Below are 25,603 nucleotides of genomic sequence, written 5' to 3' on the forward strand. Positions count from 1 at the left end.
AAATGGAATCAATGCCACTGCATCTACCGAGGCAGGTATATCTCACCATATCCCGGAGTAAGTGGATCAATGCCACTGCATCTACCCAGGCAGGTATATCACAATCAGTATCATATTCAATATCAATCTCTTAATCGTTATCATTCTCATTAACAATCTCATAATCATCATCATCCTCTTTATTAGTCTCATAACCATCATCATTCTCATTAACAATCTCCTCATCATCCTCGCTCTCGCTAACAATCTCATAATCATCATTAATTCTCCTCTTATCTCATCCACAAAACTTCCCAAGCTTAAGTCACGGTCTTCTAATCTCATAATCAAAATTTTCCCATTTATTCCCTTACTATTCTCTCTCTTGATTCAATACTCTAAAACTGGTAAAAAGGTTTTAAGTAAGTGTTACAGAAAGTTGCAAGCTTGTCGGGAAGGTAAAACGGTTAAAAACAAGGCTTTCTTTGAAAAACAGGGCAGTGTGCGTATGCACACCCAGAAGAATTTTCAGAAAGTGTGTGTGTGCACAAGGCTGTGCGTACGCACAGAAAGTAAAATTTTCATTGTTGAGTGTACGCACAGAACGTGCGAACGCTCCCAACAGAACGCACTTCCCAGCGTGTGCGGGCGCACAGGGCTGTGCGTGTGCACAGCTTGCAAAACTTCATTGGTTGTGTGTGTGCACAAGGCGTGCTAGCGCTCCCAACAGCAGCCATATCCCCATGTGTGCGTGCGCACAAGGGGGTGCAGACGCATGCTTTCAAAAATATACACAGCGTGTGCGTGCGCACAGAAACCAGAAACAAAAAATTCTACATCACAGAATTTAGATTTCGAACACCAAATTTCGACGATAATATCTTTCTCTATAAATTCAGATTTCTAGAAAATTGATACCATTTTAAAGCTCTTTGAATTGTCTTTATTTTGATACAAAAATCATTAAATTTCAAAAACCGTAGCTCAAGATATGATCCGTCGAAGTTCACTAAAAATCCATTTTTACCAAAAATCTCTGAACCTCAATTTTCAAAACATACCTTTTCAAACCTCTTTTAATCCAACCAAAACTTTACCAATTCAACCTGAACCACATTCCAACTTCCTTATTCAATCCACCACACATCAATTCTCTATTTTCATTAATCATAAACCAATAATTCAATTCAAGCAACCTCCAAGCTTTCAAGTTCAATAATCAACAAAACCTCATACTCAAACACTTATATATCACTATCATTCATTCAATCACTAATCATCAACCATATACTTACCGTCCTTACCTTTTCTGGCCTCCGGCCCAAAATCCAGGGCCTATGGCCCAAATTCACAATTCAATACATATTCCACAAACCATTAATTGTTATCCAATTTTATCAAATTCCTCAACACACCAAACATGCAATTTCACACAATTCTCAACTCAATCATTAATTTACATAACACATCAACTATGCATATTAATACCAACCATTTACATAATCCAAACCTAATCCTAGGGGCATCTAGCCTAGGAATTCTCATAACACCACACGGTACTTAAATGAAACTTAAATCGTACCTTTTGTAGTCATAACAACTTGATCCTTCCTTGTAAATTTTTGCCAAGAACTAGCTTTAAACTCCACCAAGAGTTCCGCAAGCCAAATTCAAGTTCCCAAGAGCATCAAAATCTCACCCAATAACTCTAACACAACCAATATCATACATACATCAACCTAGGGTTTACAAAATCAAGTAAATCACAAGGGTTGGTGATTCCTTACCTCAGCCCACTGAATTTGGTGATGAATATCATCCATGGCCCATACTAGAGCACTCCTAAACAACCAAAATCATAAAATCACTCAACACCCATAACCAATCACATTTTCAGAGGGAAAATCGAAATTGGATAGAGAAGAACAAAATACTCACTACAATACCTAAATAGAATCGAAGAGGACGAGAAGAGTGATGCGTGGTCGCAAATGGCTCGTCGATTAGAGCTCTGTAGCTCAAGTTATGGTGATTTGAAGAGAATGGTGAATAGTGAAACCCTCACTCCTCTCTTCTCTTCTCATTTCCACGGCTCTCTCTCTTTCTCTTTGAAAGAATGATCTGAATGCTTATTAATTTGGGTTAATGTAGGTTGGACTTGGGCCCAACTTGGGCCCGGTTCAATCGGTTTAGCCCGTTGGCCCAAATTTGGGCCAAAACCTTTAAGATTAGAGTTTTAAATCGTATTTTAAATATTTCTACCTTCCCTAATTATAAATTCTAATTTCTTAACCTTGTTTATCTATAATCAATTTTTTTCAGTTGCAGTACCAGACAGATCTCAGCCGGTACTGTCGGTCAAATTTCTGGTGCGCATTTTTACGCAGAAAACTATGTTTTTCGACTCAGAAAAATCCACTGAGTCTGAATATCATATTTAAATTATCAAATTTTGATTGCTAAATTTTCTGACCATGTTCGCTCATATTTAATTTATTATTTAATTAATTACGATTTGACCGGGTTTTACAAGAATCATATCACTCTTAAGATTAACATGTCCGGACATCTCCAGCATGTTGCTACCTCCATTCTCTTATTTACAATAAAACCCTAATCATAATTAGATATTAATTTATATTTTGATAAAAAAATTGTATGGTCTAAAAAACATATCTACTTATTAAAGTGGAACAGGTATACATGTACAGTGATGTTAACAAATGTGCTAATGTTCATTTGCTTTGGCTTGTTCTTCACAACTGTTTCTTTATCATCACACACTTTCATGACTGTGTAAATCTGATCATAGTGTTTTAGGATATTCATCCTTTTTAGTACCCTGAAACCCAAACCAAGAATTAGATGTATTTGTGTGTATATAATTTATACTATTTTCAAAAACAGAATTGTAACTTTAATCCCTAACAGTATAAGGATTTGGTGTGCTATATACATCCTCCTCTACAATTTTTTCAGCTGCCTTTCCATACAGCTGGTTGGTTTCTCTGTCCCACAGCAACAATGTAATGCTTCCGGTACCATCAAAGACCATGACTTCAACCTTGTATCTGTTGTTTCACGTAATAATAGTGATAATAGTTTTAGTACAGGGATCACAAATAGCCAATAAAATGAAGATACTAATCGATATTAATCACTGTAAATTAACAACACACCTGAGTGCTGCACATCCATGGGTATGGCCACACTTCGCATATTCGTACCTATTCCCAATAGGAGTTTTCACCTTTTTTGGACATTGCCTGCATGATTTATAAAACCAATAATCCTACCCAGCATTAATAGAGGCAATAGTGCCTACAATTCAGGTTGGCCCCTCCTAAAAAGCATTATACACATCAAGACCTTTTACAGAATAGCTCATAAGATTTTTGAAACAGCAACTAAGTTCATAACTAAAATAACTTTAACAATAAAAACATCAAATTATCTCGACATACTTCAAAACTTCTTCGATTGTTTTCACAACAGATGTGCCATTGTTGACCTCATCAGTCCCACCCCATGAAGTTTGTGTCGACTGATGGCTAATCCTCACTGAAGTTGACTCAAAACCGTTGAGTAGGCTGCAACTCACGTGTTAATGGTTAGGCAACGCCATTATACGACCACAATACATTCCACTTCTTTTCAAAATGTACTGTCCTTTCTTTTAATGACATAACTTCTTTTAGTTCTCGATTGACATGGACTTTGGACATTTCAAAGTGGCTTTACATTGAAGTTTTTCCATTCCATCTGGTTGCTTAAAAATATTGAAGGACCACAATAAGCGGTTCAAGTCGATCGTCATCAAGGTGGGGGAGTATCTGGTCAACAGTGTAAAACCCGGTTAATTAATGACTAATTAACCCATAAATTAAAATATATTCTAGAAAATATGAAATGAGATTTTTATGGTTTAATATGATAAAGAAAATTAAAACGAAAATTTTGACACCAATTTTAAAGAAATCGGCCTAGGATTGGGCCGACGGGCCAACCGGACCCATGTTGGGCCCAAGGCCCAGCCGCCAAGCCTCATTAGTTTAGAGAGCTCAGCACTCTCTCTCCCCCTCAAACAACACACACACGCTGAGAAAGGGAACGGGAAATTCAAACCCTTGCCCTCATTTGCTTCCAACTTCCTTTGATCATAACTTTTGATCCGGAGCTCTGACTGACGCACCGTTTACGGCCATGCGACCGCAGCGTCAAGCTCTACAAAACCCACAACTTTATTTTTGAGGTAAGCCACAATTTCTCCTTAGAATTTCCAGCCCTTAATTTCAAAAATTTTGGGTAAAAAGTGTTGAGATTTTTTAGTTTTAATGTTATAGGATCTAATTAACTTGAAGAGAAGGCTTAGTCTTGCCTCTTTGATCCTTGGGTAAGGTAAGATTCTCAATCATAAGCTTAACACTTAGAATTTTGTGATTTAGTGATTGGGTTATTGTGTTTGGGTGTGATATTGTGGCTTAGGTAGTGTATATATGTGTATTGGAGCTTGATTGATGGTTTTGGAAAGCTTTGGAGTGGAGAAATAAGCTTGAAAATCTGTTGGTGAAGTCTTGTGACCATGAACATTGAAGTTGGAAGTATTCCGGGTTGAATGGGAATCGGCCAAGGTATGGTTTCGGTTTTCTGTATCTAAAATGTAATGTGGTTGTGAAAACTTAGGCTAGAGACCCTAAGATATAGGATTTGAACTATTGATGTTATTGATTGGTTGAGATGAATTATGTTGTTATGTATGTGATTAGTGGATTTTGAAATGTTGATGTGGTTGTTGGATGATATGGATTAAGTTGAATATATGTGAATAATGATTGGTTGGTTGTGAGTGTTGCTAATTATTGAGGAGCATGTAAGATTATGAGTAATGTGGATTGATATGCTTAAGTGTTGGTGAGATTGAGGCTCTTGTTGGTGAGCATGATTTGGTGTGAGATATTGATAAGTATACTCATAGTGATTGATGAAACTGAATAAATGTTTGGAAAATTGAGCTATGGAATATTGATTATAAATTCAATTTATTGAATTAAGATTTGGTTAAAAGTGGATAATTGGTAGGTTGAGGATTGAATGAGAGGTTGGAAGTACTTGATGTTAAATGACTGAGTTTGGTTGGTTTTAAATGAATTTGGAGGTGTATGTTTTAAAAAATTGGAAATTGAGAATTTCGTGCACTTTTGTATAAAGGGAAATTTTGATGAACTTCAACGGATCATATCTTAAGCTACTGTTTTTGAAATTTAATGCTTTTTATATCAAATGAAAGATAATTTGATAAGCTTTAAAATGGTTTAAATTTGATGAAAATCTGAATTCTGTGGAAAGAGATATGATCATTGAAAATTGGGGCCTAAAATCTGAATTCTGTGAATTCTGCAGAATTTGTGATTTCTGGTTTGTGTGCGCACGCATAGCCCTGTGCGTACGCACACCCTGTGGATTTTTGAACCTGTGCGCACGCACAACCTTGTGTGTATGCACACATGGGGACAGGGCTTCTGCTGAGAGCGCTAGCACACTCTGTGCGCACACACAACCAACGAAGTTTTGCAAGCTGTGCGCGCGCACAATGGTTGTGCGCACGCACACGTTGGGAAGCCTATTCTGTTGAGGGCGTTCGCACGCCTTGTGCGAGCGAACAGAATTGGAAAATTTTACACCTGTGCGTACGCACACCTCGATGCGTACGTACACATCTTGAAAATTCTTTTGGGCGTGTGCAAGCACACCCCTGTGCGTATGGACACAACGCTGTTTTCTTATAAAACTCTTGTTTTCAAGTCTTTCATTTTCCCAACAAGCTTGTAACCTTTCGAGACGCTATTTCAAGCTTATAAACCCCCATTTTCATCCTTTAAATCTTAAAATCAATATAAAATGCCTAGTGATTGAGAGGAAGCTAGGGAAGGGGGTAACATGTAGATGAAGAAAGGGGATATAGTGAGGAGTTATGACTAATTATAATGTTATGAGTTGTTGAGGAGGATGGTGGAGTGCTGTGTATGATATGAGTCGAATGGCTATGTATGAGATGAGCCGAATGGCTGTGTGTGAAATGATGGTTTATAGCTGGTTATGAATTATGATTTTAAGCCGGATGGCTGAGAATGAATACATATATGCTGAATTATTGATATTGTGATTGTTGCACTCCACCTATCTGAGATACGAGTTTTCCTGAGTGAAAGCAGTGGCTAGCTGTTGAGTTAAGAAATTAACTAAATTAATTAGTGATGACAAACATTATTTTTGGGCAAAATAAATAATTAGTGTTGATTAATTATATTCACTTATTACTAATTGTTTAATTGTTGCAGGCCAAATTTCAATAGCCCAAATGGAACAAAAAGCAATCAACAAAATGTTGGGCTGAAAGCAAAATTAAGAGCCCAAGGAAAAGCAAAGAAAGAAGCCAAAGAAATCAAATCGGGCCAAGCATATCAATACCCGATCCAAGCCCGATCTGGTTTCAGAAAAGCAAATCCCTCTCTTTTGCTTAACCAAAAGCAACGTTCATCTCTCCTTTGTCCTAGTCAAATAAGAGTTTCAGAAAAGTAAGAAAGAGAAAGAGAGAGAGCTTCTTCACCAAGCTAGTCACCAAAGAAGCAAGAGAAAGAAGGATTAAGCTTGAAAGGCAGATATCAAATCATCTAGTTCAAACCCAATCAAGCTTAGGCTAAAGGTAACCCATTTCCTCTTGCATGCATCAAATCTTCATGTCTTCTTCCCAACTCTCTACTCTATCCGAAATGGGATACAAGGGAAAGAGGATTTCTATTCTTCCCTGCTGTGTATCTACGGTCTTAAACAAGACTTGGGGACCAAGTTGGTTTTCAAGGGCTCAGATCAAGTTGACCATTGGAAGATTTCTATGGTTACTGTTTTATGGCTTTCGGTCAAGATGAAGAAGTCAGAAGCAAAGTTTCTACTCTAAGGTTTAATGAGAAAAAGTGATTCTGTGGGTTGGTGAAGCTCAAGGCTCAAGGTGTTGACCTTGGAAGAAGAACCCAGCTACATGCAAGGAGATAAAAGAGGTTTGCTGTTCATTCAGAAACCAAGGAGAGAAAACCAGAGTGTGAGAACAGTGTTCTGTTAAGAAGTTCCTCTACTTGGATAATGCTTTCTTTCAAAGAAGCATTCGGCCAATACTGAAGAACTGTATCTAAGGTTTGCGAATCTGGTTTTACACATAGCAAATAGGCTGATGATGAAGTCAATCTCCTTCATGTTTTACTGATTGTAATGTACTTTTCTAAGTTTATCTTTCTGTAATTTCTTGAGAGAAAAGGCATTGTGAGAAAGCTTAAGAAAAAGCCATGAGTGGAAAAAGGCTAAGAGATACACTTGAGAGAAAAGCCTAGAGTTATTTTCTGATTTCTTTAGGTTGATTAAGTGTCTTGTATCTTGTACCTGTAAGGTATTCCTTTCTTAGTTGGGTTAGCACTAAGAGGAATAGTTAGGTATTAGCATAGCCAATGTCAAGTTAGGTTAGAACTTGAGTGTGAAAGGATTGGGTCAATCCTGTGAAATTGGTGTATGTAATACTGTTAACTATAGTGAAATTCTTCCATAGTTGTGGAGGAGACTGGATGTAGGTTGCATAGCATAAGGCAACCGAACCAGGATACATGATGGTGTTAACTTTTCTCTTGTCTGCTGAGTTCTGTTTTCTGATATTCATGAGACAAAAATAAATTGTCTCATAAATTTCCGCTGCTGAGTTTAAACAGAACCTGAATTGAAAGTTCATTTTAAAAGGGTAATAACAGCAACTCAAAGGAATGCATAGATTCAACCCCCCTTCTCTAAGCCTACCACAACCTTCACTAGCCACCACGTGCTCCAGGTGGAGACTCGATACTCTGCTGACCCTATGTCGTAAGTGTGGCCGGATACTGTGAAAGTTCCGGATGAGCTCGCCCCCGTGAATATAGACCAGTGAGGGTGTTGGATGTGAATTATGATTATGTTGTGGATAACTCAAGTTGGGGACGCGCGACAGAGGGACAGTCCAATGGTTAGCTACCAGAACTTGTCGGGTTGGCTTTATAACCGACAGATGAGACTCATCAGCCACTAGGACAGGCATGCATCATATGTGATTTGTTTGGAATGCCTAATTGATTGCATCATTACTTGATAATTGCCTAACTTGCCATATTTGCTTCCTACTTGTGCATTTCCTTGTGTGATATAATTGTGTTTGCATATCAAATTACTGTTGGCAGTTGGGAGGTTCGAAGGATTTGGAAATGGGATATTTAGTTAGACTGATGATCCTTAGTTAGTTGCCTATTTTCATTTCTCATGGTTTAGTATATTTATATGCTTTGATTAAGAATTGGGAGTTCTAGGATTGCCTTCGGCTTTCCCAAGGCATTACATGTTAGATATTTGGGCACTGTTACCATGCTGAGAACCTCCGGTTCTCACCGATGCAGATTTTGTGGTTTTCAGATGCAGGACGTGAGGCTCCTCGCTGAGGCATGCTAGAGACTTCTATTTTGGCGAATATCCTTAGCTTTCGAGACTTTATTTTGATTTTATGTACTTGTTTAGATACTTATATTCTCCACTGTTTATATATATGCTATATTGACTCCTCTTAGAGGTTATTTTGGAGAAACAAGTTTTTGTAACTTGTCTTTTGGGTTTTTTTGGGTTCTCCTACTATATATATGTATGTATACTTCTATGCTCGGACCAGTTATCTTCGCAAACCGAGTCTTGAGTTTTGATATCTGTATTTTTGGCACTCTCTTGTATATCTTCTCGCGTTAGCTTATTCGTTATTTGTTTAGCTACGTTATCGACCAGAGGGTTGTGCTTTTCACTTTAGCGGTTTTAATTTTTCCCCTTTTTTCTTCAAAGGCTCCTAGTTATAAATATTTTCGCACTACTATATATACTAAATTTTATTTTTAGAGGTCATAATACCTCGCCACCTCTGTTTTATGACTTAATCATAAGACTTTGTGTGGTAAGGTGTTACAAACAGTTTCGCCAAAGAGAATATAACTTAACATGTTCTTCCTGTCAGCAACCCCAGAAATTCAAGCTTACTATATAAATAACACAGCCGAATAAACAACTTATCTCTCTTAAGAAAAACACATAAATAACAACTTACTCCAAGTCTTCCACAATAACAACCAAGCGTTTAGTCTCTATTCCTTTGCTAGTTACTAATTCTCTTGGATCTTCCTTTCCAACAACTTCTCCAATTATATCTACAAAACAATAAGAAACACACTTTTAGATATAGCTTTTTAAGTGGTTATAATTTTTCTGCACATTTATGAATCTTTACATATAGTCTTAGATTCACCAAACAATTCAAGCTCCTCTACTTTTTTGACTATTTACAGCTCTACAACGTTCCTAAATCGAAACACTTCCAAAGGAAAAGTTGGATTCTCTATATGTTCAACCCTTGTTCTGTGTGAAAGCACAAGTACCCACCTACTAACACTATTTTTCTTCTTGGTCATGTTGTCAACTACTATAAAATTATTCATAGTATATATGTGGAACTCAAGAATAATACTAATGTATTTCTTTTCCAGTGATCTTGGTATGGTTGCATAAATCCTGCCACCCTGTGATAATGAAGTGAACACTTAAAAGAGAAAGTAAATCCTTATCATGTTTAAGTCATAACAATGACATATAAAGCACAGATGTGTTTTGTAAAAAATATATATTAACAAATGCTCTTACCTCTTTATCTTGAAGAACTATTTGGATGAAGCCAATCTCATTGACATTAAACTTGTTTTGTTCACACTCTTACAACGAATATTTTAAAATTATATGCAAGTTTTTTAGTGTTCATATTTGATACTAAATCAAAAATTTTATTCATTAGGTTTTAAGTCTCCCACCAAATTGAGAAGTAGTGACTGGAATGTGAATAATATTATGGAGCAACTCAGTTTTACAATTTTAAAATTGTTTAATGATATTGAATAAATATTTGAATTATACATGACCGACTTACTTCATGTGCATTGCAATGCCAATTTTATTCATTGTATGTTGATTAATTTTTTTACTTACCTTACATGTCACTTGTCATTCAAAAGATTATTACATGTATTGAGTATAAAATGGAACCCATTATNTTATAATTTTATATTTTTATTTAGTTATGACCGAGGTGAAAGCGTGGTCCTGATAAGGTTTTGGAAAGAATGAGCGTGGAAGATCTTCCTCGGAAGGAGGTGAACGTGCTGAAGGGGCACGAGGGCGCCGTACTTTCCGCAAGGTTCAACGCTGATGGCAACTACTGCCTCAGCTGTGGCAAAGACCGCACCATACGCCTCTGGAATCCCCACCGCGGCATCCACATCAAGACCTACAAATCCCACGGCCGTGAAGTCCGCGATGTCCATGTCACTTCGTACTCTCTCTCTCTCTCTCTCTCTCTCTCTCTCTCTCTCTCATACTCCTTAGTAATCAACACAATTGCATGTTAATAATTTGATTTAGGGACAACTCCAAGCTATGTTCGTGTGGTGGAGATCGCCAGATTTTTTATTGGGATGTAGCTACAGGCCGTGTAATTCGAAAGTTCCGTGGTCATGACGGTGAGGTATTTGCTATTCGCTATTTAGCTCCTTCCCCTGTATTGTTGCACTTCAATTCATAGCTATAGACGTCACTCTTGTAATATAGTTTCTTTCATAGGTCAATGCTGTGAAATTCAATGAGTATTCCTCTGTGGTAGTATCAGCTGGATATGATCAATCCTTGCGTTCTTGGGACTGCAGATCCCACAGCACCGAGCCTATGCAGGTCAATTTCATTTTAAAAGTTCTCATTTCCTTTCCCCGCACACCAATATTACTAATCAAGCCTATCCTATTAATTGATGTTCAGATTATTGACACATTTTCAGATAGTGTCATGTTTGTTTGCTTAACAAATACTGAAATCATTGGAGGAAGTGACGATGGAACTGTTCGAACCTTTGACATTCGCATTGGCAGGCATGTAGCGGCATATTTCAAAATGAAAGAGAAACACTCCCGGTACACACACGTATTGTCATCTGCTTCGTGAAATCTACTAATTTTTTCTTTTGTACACACCAGAGAAACATCTGATAACTTGGGGCAACCGGTTAACTGCATATCCATGTCAAATGATGGTAACTGCATTCTAGCTGGTTGTCTCGACTCTACTCTGCGGCTTTTGGACCGGTACGTGTATAACTTTCTGAGGAAATTTAGCATGGATCTTACTCCCTGCTAATTTTTTTCATCCTTTCTTGTGGCAGATCTACAGGGGAGTCATTGCAAGAATATAAAGGGCACACTAATAAGGTTAGTTCTTAGATGTTAAATCTGTTTCTGTTACTTTCTTCTATTACAAATATTGTCAAATAATACATGAAGATAACAGATTTAGCTACAAGTTAAGATTCAGCGTCATTCTAATATTTATTTATCTGGCCTACAACATTTCCATTCCAACATTTGTTCATTCTAAAAGCATTATTTTTTTGTGTTTTAAGCAACTATACCATGTCCTTGCAAGCTTTATGGCTTAGTCCATCTTATCAGGTTTGATAATCATTTGTAATTAGTTATCCTCAGTCATTTAAATTGGATTGCTGCCTTACCAATACGGATGCTCATGTAACTGCTGGCTCTGAGGATGGCTACATCTATTTTTGGGATCTTGTAGATGCATCGGTCGTGTCAAGATTCAGGGCTCATAACTCAGTGGTAAACTCTTCAACTACAACCCTCTTTCTACATGGAAGTTCTGTTAGAAACTATGTTGATACTAATTTACCAAGTCTAAAAGGACATTATAGACCTTTCATTGGCTAATGACATTTTTGCAACGATAATTGTGACTTTCTCAAGTTTTCAATTCCTCCTTAAGCTTGACAAAAGAAAATGAATTCCTCTTAAGTTTGAATCCCAAACTTGATATCGTTTTACAAAATGCTGTGTCAGTTTATGCTTGTTCGTCCATTTAGATTATATGGTTCCACAGGAAGCATATCATGTTATATTGAGGCCCCCCTTCTCTTTCTGACTAGATACTCTCCTAAGTCCTATCCTTTTGTGTTGGGTTGTTGGGGCCACCAATGTGAAAATTTGTTACACCAATAAACAATAATTTCATGTGACAATTCTGTTTTGATACAGTTTTTGTCACCTGTACACAACATCTTGAACAGTTATCGATTAAGAAAGAAAATATCTGCTGCTGATTTTCTTGAAATATTTTCTGTTACTTTGTTGTCAAATTAATTAAAGCTCTTAATGCTGCATCTTATTATTGTCAGTTTCAATTCTCTCTCCCTTTTTTATTTTGTTGTGAAAAGAGTCTAGGTATTCTCTGCAATAACTGATGCCATTTTGGGTTATATACTGTGATAGATACTATAATCTTAGAGATGTAAATATTTGTGCTTAGTTTTCTTTGGATTTACTTGTTATGGAAGGATAAAGACTAGTCGACAATGATACGAGTCACGTGAACTTTCTTGCTCAGGTAACAAGCGTAAGTTATCACCCAAAGGAGAATTGCATGGTAACTGCTTCTGTGGATGGCACCATTCGAGTGTGGAAGACATAGGAACAAAATGCAAGCAGGAAGCTTCTCGTGTCTACTCGGCCCATACCAATGCCCAAATAGAGCAATAATGACTTGTCCAACACCAGTTGAAGCCCACAGAAACCGTGTTACTTCAGCTTATATTATATTAGTATATATGCAAATGTTCCTTATTGTTAATACAAGGTGTGAGTCTTAGCTACTGAATCTCTGATCTCCTGTCAAATGTAGGGTATCAGGGTATGGGTTATTCTAGTTTTAACCTGTTATCCTTTTCATTGGGCAAGCATTTTTTGCTAGTGAAGTTGTTGGTGAATAAGTGGATGTATACTTTTATTTTAGTGATGTGATTCTTCAGTCTTTATTATTGATTTCCCATTATTCAATTCCAACTCAAATGACGAAAGGATGAATTCTAAGTTTTACCTCCATGTAATGTGGTCCTCTAAACTAAAGATTGAGTCTCTTATACACGTGGCCTACAATTATAACAATGATCGTCACGATTGCATCGGTAGTTATTGTCATTATCATCGTCACGATTGCATCTTTCGGACCTGTATTTAATCTGCTTTTGTATTGGATATTAAAATGTTTTTTATTATATATGCCAAATTAATGCTGTTTACGCATCAATTTATTTGGTTAACTTTAGTTATCTCCAAACTCAATTTGATAACAACCGTATTTAATCACATTCGGCAATGGTGTAACATCCTACTACACAGAGTTTTACGCTTAAGTCGTAGAACAGAGGTAGTGTGGTGTTACGGACCTCTAATTATAAAATATTTACTTATAATAGTAGAAAAACATAATATACTAGGAGCCTTGAAAAACAGGTAAAACAAAGCTGCAAAATAAAAAGCGCAACCCTCAGGAAACGGAATTACTTGCGTACTAAGAAACCTAAGGGTTATAGATATGATAAAGCGAAAAAAAGAATAGAGAGCTAAGAGATACAACATAACTAGCTCCTGACTCAGCTTGCGAAGTCAAGTCTGGCCGAAGAATATATATACATACATATACAGGTATCCCAAAATACTCAAAATAAAGAAAAGAGACCCTAACTCTCCCTCAACCTCTATGAGGAACAAAATGATTAAGTTTCTTGGTGAGCAAGCTAACACATATGTACATACATATACAAACTGTAAACCCAAAATAACCCAGGCACTACTCCGCTTCAGGGATCCAAACGCCTAGCGAGGAGCCGCTCGACCAACAATTCCAAATAAACACCACTCAATCTCAACCATATCATTACATTGCCATAATCATAAATCCTTCATCCATCATCATTATACTAGCATATATATATATATATTTAACCCACATATATATATATATATATATATTTGCATTCAACCCACATCATCAATTACTCAACACATGCTCGCATAAACTTATCCATCAATATCATAAAAACTAATCATTTAACACATTCAATCACTTCAACTTATTCTATAGTTCCTTAGCCTAAGTTTTCACAAAACCTTATATATTAAACGCGTGAAACCAAAACCATACCTTGGCCGATCACTATGTTTGGTCCAAGGCAGCCACACTAGTCACATTCACAGCCCCTCAAGCTTGAGAAATCAACCAAAATCTTAGCACCAATCATCCACCAAGCCTCCAAATGCCCACCGTTCAATTCCAATGCATAAATATATACTTAATTTACACCTAATACACATGTATACTTCAAGTTCAGATTTCGCATAATAAAATCAAGAGTTGATTAAGGTTTAGGTGATCCTTACCGTACCCACACACATAGCAACTCAAACCCGATAAGCTCTGCAAGCTAAATCGAACCTAGAACACCGAATTTGGCAACATCTCATTACAAGGCTCAATTTCAAGAATAAAAAAGGGGATAGAAAATCTAAGATAAAATTGGGGCTTACCAGTGAAATTGATCTGATAGAAATGTAGAGCTCGACGTGCTGGACGCGTGGCTGCAAAAAGTGCGGCGATCGGAGCTCGAACGGAGAAGTTATGGTGAATTGAAATGATGGTGAGGGTTTGGGAAGCTCTCCTCTCCCCCAAATCTGTTCAACGTTCTTGTTGCTGAATGGGGAAGGAGAAGCCCCTGCCCATTTTAAGTTATGGGTCCGATTGGATCTACGGGTCCGGTTTTGGGTCTGGTTCGGCCCATCCGGTTTAATTTTGGGCTAAATTTTTCGAAATTGATGTCAAAATTCTCGTTTTGAAGAGATCTATCCTATTTTGATATTAGATTTACGTTTTTAATTTTCCTAATTAAAATTTAGTTTATTAACTAATTATTTACTTATTTTTGCGGGGCTTACATCCTACCCACCTAATTAAGAATTTTGTCCTCAAAATTCAGAGTTAATTACCTAAAAAGAGGTGTGGGTAGTCTTTCCGCATCTCTGACTCAAGCTCCCAGGTATGCTCTTCAATACCAGCCCGACTCCAAGCTACTTTTACTAAAGAAACCTCTTTTCCGCGTAAATACTTGATGCTGGTGTCATCAATCCTAACTGGAGTTACCGGAAGCGTCATAACTTCTCTTACTTGAACCGATTATGGTTCTAGGACATGATTAGGATCAAAAGTGTATTTACAAAGCTGCGATACGTGAAACGCGTCATGCAGGTTCGAAAGATGTGGTGGTAAAGCGATCCTATACGCCAATGGTCCAATTCTCTTCAGAATTTCAAACATCCCAAGATAACGGGGATTTAGCTTCTTAGTTTTGATGGATCTCCCTATTCCGATGGTTGGAGTAACCTTCAGGAAGACGTGTTCTCCTTCCTTATGGTCTCTGGTGTTCAATTTTAACTTTCTGGCAAGTTAGGTACTTGGAAACGTGCAACGCCACATCATTTTTCATTCCTGGCCACCAGAACATTGTCTTTAGATCTTGATACATCTTGGTGCTTCCTGGATGGATTGAGAACCCGCTCTTATGAGCTTCTTCCAATATGCTCTGTCGCAAATCCGACATCTGGCACAATGATCCGATTCTTGAACCTCCATAACCCATCCTTATCTTCTGACACTCTCCACTGTTTGCCTTTCTCAATCGCCGGAAAAATCTTATACAATTCTTGGTCATTCTGATGAGCCTTTAAAAGTTCATCCTTGAAATCGCTTGAAATTTGTAACTGACTTAAGCATAAAGTCCCAAACTCTTCTCTGATTCCCAATTTCAACCCTTGGAATGCTTTCAGTAATTCTCCCTCTCGTAACATCATCCATGCAACACACAGAGATTTCCTACTCAAGGCATCTGCCACCATATTCGCCTTTCCCGGATGGTAGTTCAACTCGAAGTCATAATCCTTCAGAAGTTCCATCCACCTCCTCTGCCGCATATTCAACTCTTTTTGTTCAAAGAGGTACTTCAAGCTCTTATGGTCTGAGAAAACTTGAAACTTCACACCATAGAGATAATGCCTCCAAATCTTCAAAGCAAAAATAACGACAGCAAGCTCCAAATCGTGAGTTGGATAGTTTCTTTTATGTGGCCTTAACTGACGTGAGGCATAAGCTACAACTTTATGGTGTTGCATCAGCACACATCCTAAACCCTTCAATGATGCATCACAGTATACTTTGAATGGTTCTCTTGGCTCAGGCAGCATCAACACGGGTGCAGTCGTCAACCTCTGCTTTAATGCCAGGAAACTCTCCTCGCACTCAGGAGTCCACACAAAAGGAACATCCTTCCTCGTTAGCTTGGTCAAAGGCAAAGCGAGCTGTGAAAACCCTTTAATGAACCTCCGATAGTAACTTGCCAATCCTAGGAAACTCCTGATCTCCGTCACTGAAGTTGGACACTCCCAATTCATCACTGCTTCAACCGTAGTAGGATCTACTACTATTCCCTATTTACTTACCACATGGCCAAGAAATTTCACTTCAGACTTCCAGAACTCACACTTGGATAGCTTGGCATACAACTTCCTATCCTTCAAGATCTGCAGCACCGTCCGTAAGTGATCCGCATGCTCACTCTCTGTCTTAGAGTAAATAAGTATGTCATCGATAAACACAACAACAAACTTATCCAGATATGGATGAAAAATCCTATTCATGTAATCCATGAATATCGCTGGAGCATTAGTCAGTCCGAGGGACATTACTGTGTATTCATAGTGACCATAACGCGTCCTAAAGGCAGTTTTGTGAATATCCTCATCTCTAACCCTTATCTGATGGTATCTAGATCGTAGATCAATTTTAGAGAACATGCCGACTCGCTGTAACTGGTCCATAAGGTCATCAATCCTTGGCAACAGGTATTTATTCTTCACAGTAATCTTGTTCAGCTGCCGATAGTTAACACATTAGCACATACTCCTGTCTTTCTTCTTTACCAGTAACACTGGCGCACCCCACGGAGACACACTTGGGCGGATAAAGTTCTTACCCAGCAGATCTTCTAGCTGAGACTTTAATTCGGCCATTTCTAGGGGTGACATCCTATAAGGAGCACTCGAAATTGATTCGGCCCCAGGCACCAACTCAATAGCGAACTCAACCTCTCAGTTAGGTGGAAATTCATCAATATCATCAGGAAACACCTCTGGAAACTCACACACAATCAGAATTTGCTCCAAGCTTTGATCATCACCTGAAACACCCGCAGCTAACAACAATATTCCTTGATATTCGGCCCAGAACAGTTCATCATCATGGAATTCAGGTAGTAGCTATTCGCCACAACTGGCCCTTTTGTGTCTTCTGGCATAAAGCACACTGATTTTGCAAAACAATCGAGTAGAACATGGTTCTTGGATAACCAGTCCAACCCCAAAATAAGATCAAGACCAGTCATTGGCAGACAAATTAAGTCATGCACGAATTCATGCTGTTGGATTCGAAATGGAACTTGTAAGCACCCCAACCTAGTCACTATAGCCTCATGGGTAGCATTATAGACCTTTAAATCATACCCCAAGATTACTATTTTCAATCCTAACTCATCAGCCTTCTCAAATGCAATAAATGAATGTGTAGCTCCAAAATCAAATAAGGCATTCAAAGTTTTACCGGCCATCTCACAATTACCTCTAATAAGTGTCTCTGACCCCTCAGCGCCTACTGCAGAAGTAGTGTATACTCTCCCTGGTTGCTGCACTCTGCCAGTCTCATACCTCTTCTTCTCTGGGAAGTTATTAGCCAAGTGTCCAGGCTGTCCACAGAAATAACATACTCCAGTCCCAAACCTATACGGTCCTGAATGGTACTTCCCGCATCTGTGACAACTCAAGTCCTGCTGTGGCTGCTTCCCATGCCTTCTTCCCTGAGTAGCATTGGCATTTGGCCTCTTGAAGTTACCTTGCCCCTGATTATTCTAACGGACAAAGCCACCACGCTTGAATTGTCTGCCCCTAGGTGCAAAATTCCTCCCTGAAGTCCTCTGGAAAGGCATCCTCATACTTCTCTTTTCTGCTGCGGCCTTTCTTACACACTCCTCAGCCACCTTGCTCTTATTCACAAGTTCAGAGATCACCCGGAACTCCATAGGTGCTAGAAGCTCAGAATGTCACTCCGAAGGCCTCCTTCATACTTGATGCATTTCCACTCAGCAAAGTCCTCAGGAGCTCCCTGACAAATGCGTGAAAAATGGCACAGTTTCTCAAATCTGCTAGTGTACTTAGTAATGGTCATCTGGCCTTGTTTCAGCTGAAACAGTTCAAGTTCCTTGGCATTTCTGACTGAGCTGGGAAAGTATTTCTTATAAAATTCTATTCGGAACAACTCCTAAGAGATTACAACCCCGTCAGGCTGCAGAATACGCCTCATGCCCTGCCACCAATGCTGAGCCTCACCTTGTAGCTGGTAGGTTCCAAACTCAACCCACTGTTCTTCAAGAACCTGCTGAGCCTGTAATGATCGCTCAATGGCTTGGATCCAGTTATCCACATCGGTAGGGTTCGAGGTTCCTCTGAAGGTCGGAGGATGAACTTTCAGGAAGGAGGAATGCATCATAGGACCATCGTCTCCGTTGTTGCCATTATTCCCATTATTTATTTGGTTTCCCAGGGCTTCAGCTGTTGCTTGCATCACCGCAGCCAAACTCAATTCGCTAACAACCGTATTTAATCACAATTTGTCCATCCGGTGATGGTGTAACACCCTACTACACAGAGTTTTACGCTTAAGTCATAGAATAGAAGTAGTGTGGTGTTACGGACCTCTAATAATAAAATATTTACTTATAATAGTAGAAAAACATAATATACTAGGAGCTTTGAAAAACGGGTAAAACAAAGCCGCAAAATAAAAAGCACAACCCTCAGGAAACGAAATTACTTGCGTGCTAAGAAACCTAAGGGTTATAGATATGATAAAGCAAAAAAAAGAATAGAGAGCCAAGAGTACAGCATAACTAGCTCCTGACTCAGCTTGCGAAGCCAAGGCTGGCCGGAGAATATATATACATACATATACAGGTATCCCAAAATACTCAAAATACAGAAAAGAGACCCTAACTCTCCCTCAACCTCTATGAGGAACAAAATGATTAAGTTTCTTGGAGAGCAAGCTAACACATATTACCATACATATACAAACTGTAAACCCAAAATAACCTAGGGACTACTCCGCTTCAGGGATCCAGATGCCTAGCGAGGAGCCGCTCGACCTGCATCTGAAAACATCAACACAGTATGGAGTGAGAACCAGATGTTCTCAGCATGGTAAAGGTGCCACGCATATAATATAAGGTCCTGGGAATGCCAGAGGCAATCCTAGAACTCCAACATACAATTATAAAACTTAAATTCTAAGCAGAAGCCATAAAAAGGGGGTAGGTGACCTAAGTATCTTAAACTTACTTTCTTTAAATCCTAACATTAACACCAAACCAATCCACCCTTCCTCTGCTCCTCCATCATCCATGAATCAGCAAAGACAAACAAATAGATAATTACACGCACAAGTAGGAAACAGGTAGCAAATAGCAAATATAGCAGATAGCAGGGTATATATTCAGTTAGGCAATCCCAAGTAATGCATAGTAGACAAAACAAACAAATGCACATGATATATTCCTGTCCTATGGCTGATGAGGCTCATCTGTCGGCTATCCAGCCAACCCGACAAGTCCGAAAACCTTAGACTGTCCCCCGTCGCGCATCCCCATGAGAGTATGCATAGATATCACATTCATTCATCATTGAATCATTCATTCATATATCACTCAATGGGGGATATCCATTCCTGGAAATTTATACGTTTCCGGTCACCCTTACGACGTAGGGTCAACAGAGTATCGAGTTTTAACCTAGAACACGTGGTGGCAAGCCACAATTCTGTTACCTAAGGAAACTCGTATCTCAGATATCATCATATTCATAAGCCATTCGATATTCATAATCATTATATAATCATTCATCAAGCCATGGTATCATAACTTCATTTAACATCCATATCTCCTTCGTTTAACTCATCATTTTTACCTCTTACTTCATCCCCAAGTTACCTTAAATTCCTATCTTCTGCTCATTACTAAGCTTACCAGTAAAATCTAAGGTTAACAGGGCAAAAATAGGGATTTAGGGGTTCAAAACCATGTTTAGATCACAAAAACACAGGTGCTAGAAAAACAGAGTGTGTGCGTACGCACACATGTGTGCATGCGCGCAGCTTAAAGAGAAAACGGAACGTGTGCGTGCGCACGAATGCGTGCGTGTGCACACCAGCCAGGAATTACTTGGTGTATGTGTGCCTCACTCCCTGCGAGTGCCACCAACAGAAAGCATATCATGGTGTGTGCGTGCGCACAAGGACGTGCGTACGCACACTTTCTGAAAAATACCAGGTGTGCGTGCGCACGAAGGCGTGCGTACGCACAGGTAAAATTTCTGCTTCTGTTGGGTGCGTGCGCACAACAGTGTGCGTGGGCACACATCAGAAAACCTGATTCTGCTGCAACTTTGAAAATTTCAATTTTTCACACCAGATTTCCGGCGTCCATAACTTCCTCTACAGAATTCAATTTTTCGCTAACCTTATATCAATTTCAAGCTTATCAAACATTCTTTAATTTAAAACAAACCTCATTTCCATCCGAAATTTGAGGAGCAAGTTATGGACTACCAAAGTTCATCAAAAAATCAACTTTTACCAAAATATGCCAAACCCCATTTTTACCCAAATTCACATTCCCTTTTCAAAACTCAATTTCATTTAACTCAACATACCATAACCATCAATACAACTTACCTTTCACCACTACACAACAATTCATTCAACCCTTGCATTTCCTTAGCTCAATACACCTCATTTCAATCTAACTTTACAAGTTTTACTCACAAACTCACAAACTAACATACCATTCCATATACACATATTGTCATCATCATAAAATTCTTCAACCATCATCACAACATTAATCAATATAACAGTACCAACAATTCCAAATAAACACCACTCAATCTCAACCATATCATTACTTTGCCATAATCATAAATCCTTCATCCATCATCATTATACTACCACATATATATGTGGTAGTATAATGATGATGGATGAAGGATTTATGATTATGGCAAAGTAATGATATGGTTGAGATTGAGTGGTGTTTATATATATTTGCATTCAACCCACATCATCAATTACTCAACACATGCCCACATCAACTTATCCATCAATATCATAAAAACTAATCATTTAACACATTCAATCACTTCAACTTATCCTATAGTTTTCTAGCCTAAATTTTCACAAAACCTTATATATTAAATGCGCAAAACCTAACCATACCTTGGCCGATCACTATGTTTGGTCCAAGGCAGCCACACTAGTCACATCCACAACCCCTCAAGCTTGAGAAATCAACTAAAATCTTAGCACCAATCATCCACCAAGCCTCTAAATGCCCACCGTTCAATTCCAATGCATAAATATATACTTAATTCACACCTAATACACATGTATACTTCAAGTTCAGATTTTACATAATAAAATCAATAGTTGACTAAGGTTTAGGTGATCCTTACCGCACCCAGATGCATAGCAACTCAAACCTGATAAGCTCTGCAAGCTAAATCGAACCTAGAACACCAAATTTGGCAAAATCTCATTACAATGCTCAATTTCAAGAATAAAAAAGGGGGTAGAAAATCTGAGATGAAATTGGGGCTTACCAGTAAAATTGATCCGACATAAATGTAGAGCTCGATGCGCTGGACACGTGGCCGCAAACAGTACGGCGATCGGAACTCAAACGGAGAAGTTATGGTGAATTAAAATGATGGTGAGAGTTTGGGAAGCTCTCCTCTCCCCCAAATCTGTTCAGCGTTCTGCTAAATGGGGAAGGAGAAGCCCCGGGCCATTTTAAGTTATGGGTCCGGTTGGACTTACGGGCCTGGTTTTGGGTCCGGTTCAATTGGTTCGGCTCATTCGGTTCAATTTTAAACCAAATTTTTTGAAATTGATGTTAAAATTCTTGTTTAAAGAGCTTTATCTTATTTTGATATTAGATTTATGTTTTTAATTTTTCTAATTAAAATTTAATTTATTAACTAATTATTTACTGATTTTAACGGGTTTACATGTGACAATTGTATGCTATTTATATTCTGACGCCTTTTTATGGTGTTTGTCGGTAGAATTATTGTAGTATCAAAATGTTTAATGTGTATAATTTGCGTCTCTCAAAAATATGTTTGATGGCGGATTGATATTTGAGATTTTAAGTATCCAAAATACAAATGTAAGGCATATACTTATTTTTTTACTAACGAAAATTCAATAAAACATGCATAATATTAAATTACTGAATTAATAATTAATTTTTTATCTGTTTATAATCTTTTTAAGGGGAATATATACGGTTAAATGAATACAATAAGCCATACCGGTTAAATTTTGATCAAACACACGAATGGAGTTTCCTCTACATAACTTGACTCCTTTAATTTAACCACATTGTTATAGATAAATGAAATATGAACGGCTATTATAATTGTTGTTGACAAAAATTAAAAGTATAAGTAGGTGGTTTCAGTTTCAATAAAACCAATTAATGGTGTGTCCTTTGGTGTACAATTAGCAGTACCAAAAATGAACGGATGTGATTTTTAGAGTCAAAAAAGAAAAGGACAATGTCATTCGATTAACAATTTTTTTAATTTTTTATTTTTTAAAATTAAATTTTAAATATTAAATAATAACTGATTAATGATAATTTAAAAAATTAAAATTATTAATTAATAATAAATTAGCTGATAGTTGACTGATTAGATGTTAGTTATTTAGCGAAATTCGAATCCAAATGTTAATACACTTTGATAATAAAGCTTGTGTTCCCTAATCCCATCCAACGCAAAACTTCACACATCTAACTACTTGGACCCTTCTTCCACACACTAACACTATATCAAACTATATTAATATAACCTTGCTTTTAGTAGGAGATATTAACTCATAAGGTATGATTTTATTTAGTTCAGGACCAAATGATTTTTAGTAAAAATTTAGAACTATTAATTAACTTTGTTTTTAGTAACGCTAATCTTTTACTAAATTCAATTAATAAGTTGGTTAATATTTATGAATTAGGTTAATTAAGTTTTATTAATTTTCCACAATTTGTAGAGGTTGACGAATTAGATTTACTCTTTGTAATTATTATGTTTTGGTTAGTGATAAGGGTAGTGATTTTTAACCTGTATCCTTTGCCAAGATCTTTTAGAACTTGAGAAAGGGGGTTGACTCAAAAGCAGAACAAAACATAACAGAAAAAGAGAATCACACAAGCATATATCCTGGTTCGGTTTCCAAGTGCAATGAAACCTACATCCAGTCTCCACCACAACTATGGTGGAATTTCCACTATAATCAAACTGATTACATGTACCAATACCAATGAATTACAACCTAATTCATCTAGTATCACCCACCAAATTTCTAACCTACACCTAGTATCCACCAAGTGCTATCCCAACTTAACTAAGGAAAACTCCAATCTAGCTCACCAAGTGTTAATCCAACTTGGCTAAGGAGAACTAAACCTAGTTCAACAAAAACCAAATACACAGAAAATTACTTTGGCTTTTTCAATTTATCTCTTTAGCCTCTTTTCACTAATGGCTTTTTCATTTTCTCACTTTACCATGATTAGCCTTTTTCTCAATTACAGAAAGATAGACATCAGAAAATCATAACAAAGAAATCTCAAGCGAAGCTCAAAGAAGAAGGAAACAACATTGCACGAAAATTCTCATTCTCTCTTTCCAATATGCATAGTTGCAGTCAACTCTAAGCAAGAGAAAACCTAAATTCAAGTTATGCTGCAATTGTTCAAGTTGTGCTGCAATCAACTCCAAGCAAGAGAAAACCTGAATTCAAGTTGTGTTGTAGTTGTTCAAGTAATAGTAATAATAGTACATTGTTTCAAAAGAAGGAACCAACATTAAAATCTGAATTCAAGTTGTGTTGCAATCAACTCTAAGCAAGAGGAAACCTAAATTCAAGTTGTGCTGGAGTTGTTCAAGGAGTCGTAGTAATAGTACTTTGTTTCAAAAGAAGGAACCAACACTGAAACCTGAACTTTAGTTGTGTTGCAATCAACTCTAAGCAAGAGGAAACCTAAATTCAAGTATGCTATAGTTGTTCAAATTGTGTTGTGCTGCATTTAACTCTAAGCAACAGAATCTAGTAGTAGTAGCACCTTGTTTCAAAAGATGGAATTAATACAGAAACAGAAATTCAAATTGTCATGCAGTCAACTTTAAGCAAGAGAAAATCTGAATTTAAGTTTTGATGCAGTTGTTTAGGTTGTGCTATAGTTAACTCTAAGCAAGAGAGAACCTAAATTCAAGTTGTGCTACAGTTGTTCAGGTTGTGCAGCATTCAAATCTAAGAGAAAACCTGAATTCAAGTTGTTCTGCTGCAATCAACTCTAAGCAAGAGAAAACCTAAATTCAAGTTGTGTTACAGTTGTTCAGGTTGTGTTGTTGTCAACTCTAAGCAAGAGAATCTAGTAGCAGAATAGCAGTTGAGCTATTGTCAACTCTAAGAAAGAGGAGTAGTTGTGTTATTGTCAACTCTAAGCAAGAGAAAACCTAAATTCAAGTTGTGCTATAAGTAGTAGTTTCAAGTTTGCTACAAGTAGTAGTCTCAAGTTGTGTACTAGTAGTAGTTGTGTTGATGTCAACTCTAAGCAAAAGAAAATTTAAATTCAAGTTCTGCTACAAGTAGTAGTAATAGTAGTAGTAGTTGAGTTGTTGTCAACTCTAAACAAGAGAAAACCTAAATTCAAGTTGTTCTACAAGTAGTAGATTCAAGTTGTGCTACAAATAGTAGTAGTAGTAGTAGTAGTAGTGTTGCAACTCTAAGCAAGAGAAAACCTAAATTCAAGTTGTGTTACAAGTAGTAGTTTCAAGTTGTGCTACAAGTAGTAGTCTCAAGTTGTGCACTAGTAGTAGTTGTGTTATTGTCAACTCTAAGCAAGAGAAAACCTAAATTCAAGTTGTGCTACAAGTAGCAGTTTCAAGTTGTCCTACAAGCAGTAGTTTCAAGTTGTGCCATAAGTAGTAGTAGTTGTGTTATCAACTCTAAAAAAGAGGAAACCTGAATTCAAGTTTGCTACAAGTAGTAGTAGTAGTTGTGTTGTCAACTCTAAACAAGAGGAAACCTAAATTCAAGTTGTACTACAAGTAGTAGTATTAGTAGTTGTGTTGTTGTCAACTCTAAACAAGAGAAAAGCTGAATTCAGTTGTACTACAAGTAATAGTTTCAAGTTTTGCTACAAGCAGTAGTTTTATATTGTGCTACAAGTAGTAGTAATAGTAGTTGTGTTGTTGTCAACTTTAAACAAGAGGAAACCTAAATTCAAGTTGTGCTACAAGCAGTAGTTTCAAGTTGTGCTACAAGTAGAAGTAGTTCTGTTGTCAAATCTAAACAAGAGGAAACCTAAATTCAAATTGTGCTACAAGTAGTAGTAATGGTAGTTGTGTTATTGTCAACTCTAAACAAGAGGAAACCTAAATTCAGTTGTACTACAAGTAGTAGTTTCAAGTTGTGGTACAAG

The 25,603-nt window shown here is 37.5% G+C and overlaps 1 protein-coding gene and 2 long non-coding RNA genes across 4 annotated transcripts; 2 read left to right on the forward strand and 1 right to left on the reverse strand.

Moving 5' to 3' along the window:
- On the forward strand, nucleotides 10,156-12,952 carry LOC107635299 (WD repeat domain-containing protein 83). Of its 2 annotated transcripts, none has more exons than XM_016338742.2 (8): nucleotides 10,156-10,402; nucleotides 10,492-10,594; nucleotides 10,690-10,797; nucleotides 10,882-10,991; nucleotides 11,097-11,204; nucleotides 11,282-11,327; nucleotides 11,601-11,732; nucleotides 12,514-12,952. In XM_016338742.2, exons 1-8 carry the CDS (start codon nucleotides 10,194-10,196, stop codon nucleotides 12,595-12,597), a joined length of 900 nt encoding a protein of 299 aa, XP_016194228.1. In that variant the 5' UTR covers nucleotides 10,156-10,193; the 3' UTR covers nucleotides 12,598-12,952. The 2 variants fall into 2 exon arrangements, with proteins under 2 accessions (XP_016194228.1, XP_020958458.1); XM_021102799.1 differs by having other exon boundaries at nucleotides 11,692-11,732; nucleotides 12,514-12,951.
- LOC110262578 lies at nucleotides 18,914-21,860 on the reverse strand. Its single transcript, XR_002347374.1, has 4 exons — nucleotides 21,714-21,860; nucleotides 21,567-21,621; nucleotides 21,331-21,489; nucleotides 18,914-19,213 (listed from the first exon to the last, which is right to left on the reverse strand). It is a non-coding gene; the product is annotated as an uncharacterized LOC110262578 (long non-coding RNA).
- On the forward strand, nucleotides 24,611-25,178 carry LOC110262587. Its single transcript, XR_002347399.1, has 3 exons — nucleotides 24,611-24,793; nucleotides 24,889-24,948; nucleotides 25,166-25,178. It is a non-coding gene; the product is annotated as an uncharacterized LOC110262587 (long non-coding RNA).

This window comes from Arachis ipaensis, chromosome B01 (assembly GCF_000816755.2).
Source record: "Arachis ipaensis cultivar K30076 chromosome B01, Araip1.1, whole genome shotgun sequence".
NCBI classification, from domain to species: Eukaryota; Viridiplantae; Streptophyta; class Magnoliopsida; order Fabales; family Fabaceae; genus Arachis; species Arachis ipaensis.

What these genes read in the sequence shown, in the direction of transcription:
- LOC107635299 (XM_016338742.2), top strand. Translation starts at nt 10,194, where the DNA reads ATGAGCGTGGAAGATCTTCCTCGGAAGGAGGTGAACGTGCTGAAGGGG. An exon ending in CGCGATGTCCATGTCACTTC is followed by an intron (nt 10,403 to 10,491) that starts GTACTCTCTCTC and finishes AATTTGATTTAG; the next exon opens with GGACAACTCCAAGCTATGTT. An exon ending in ACAGCACCGAGCCTATGCAG is followed by an intron (nt 10,798 to 10,881) that starts GTCAATTTCATT and finishes ATTGATGTTCAG; the next exon opens with ATTATTGACACATTTTCAGA.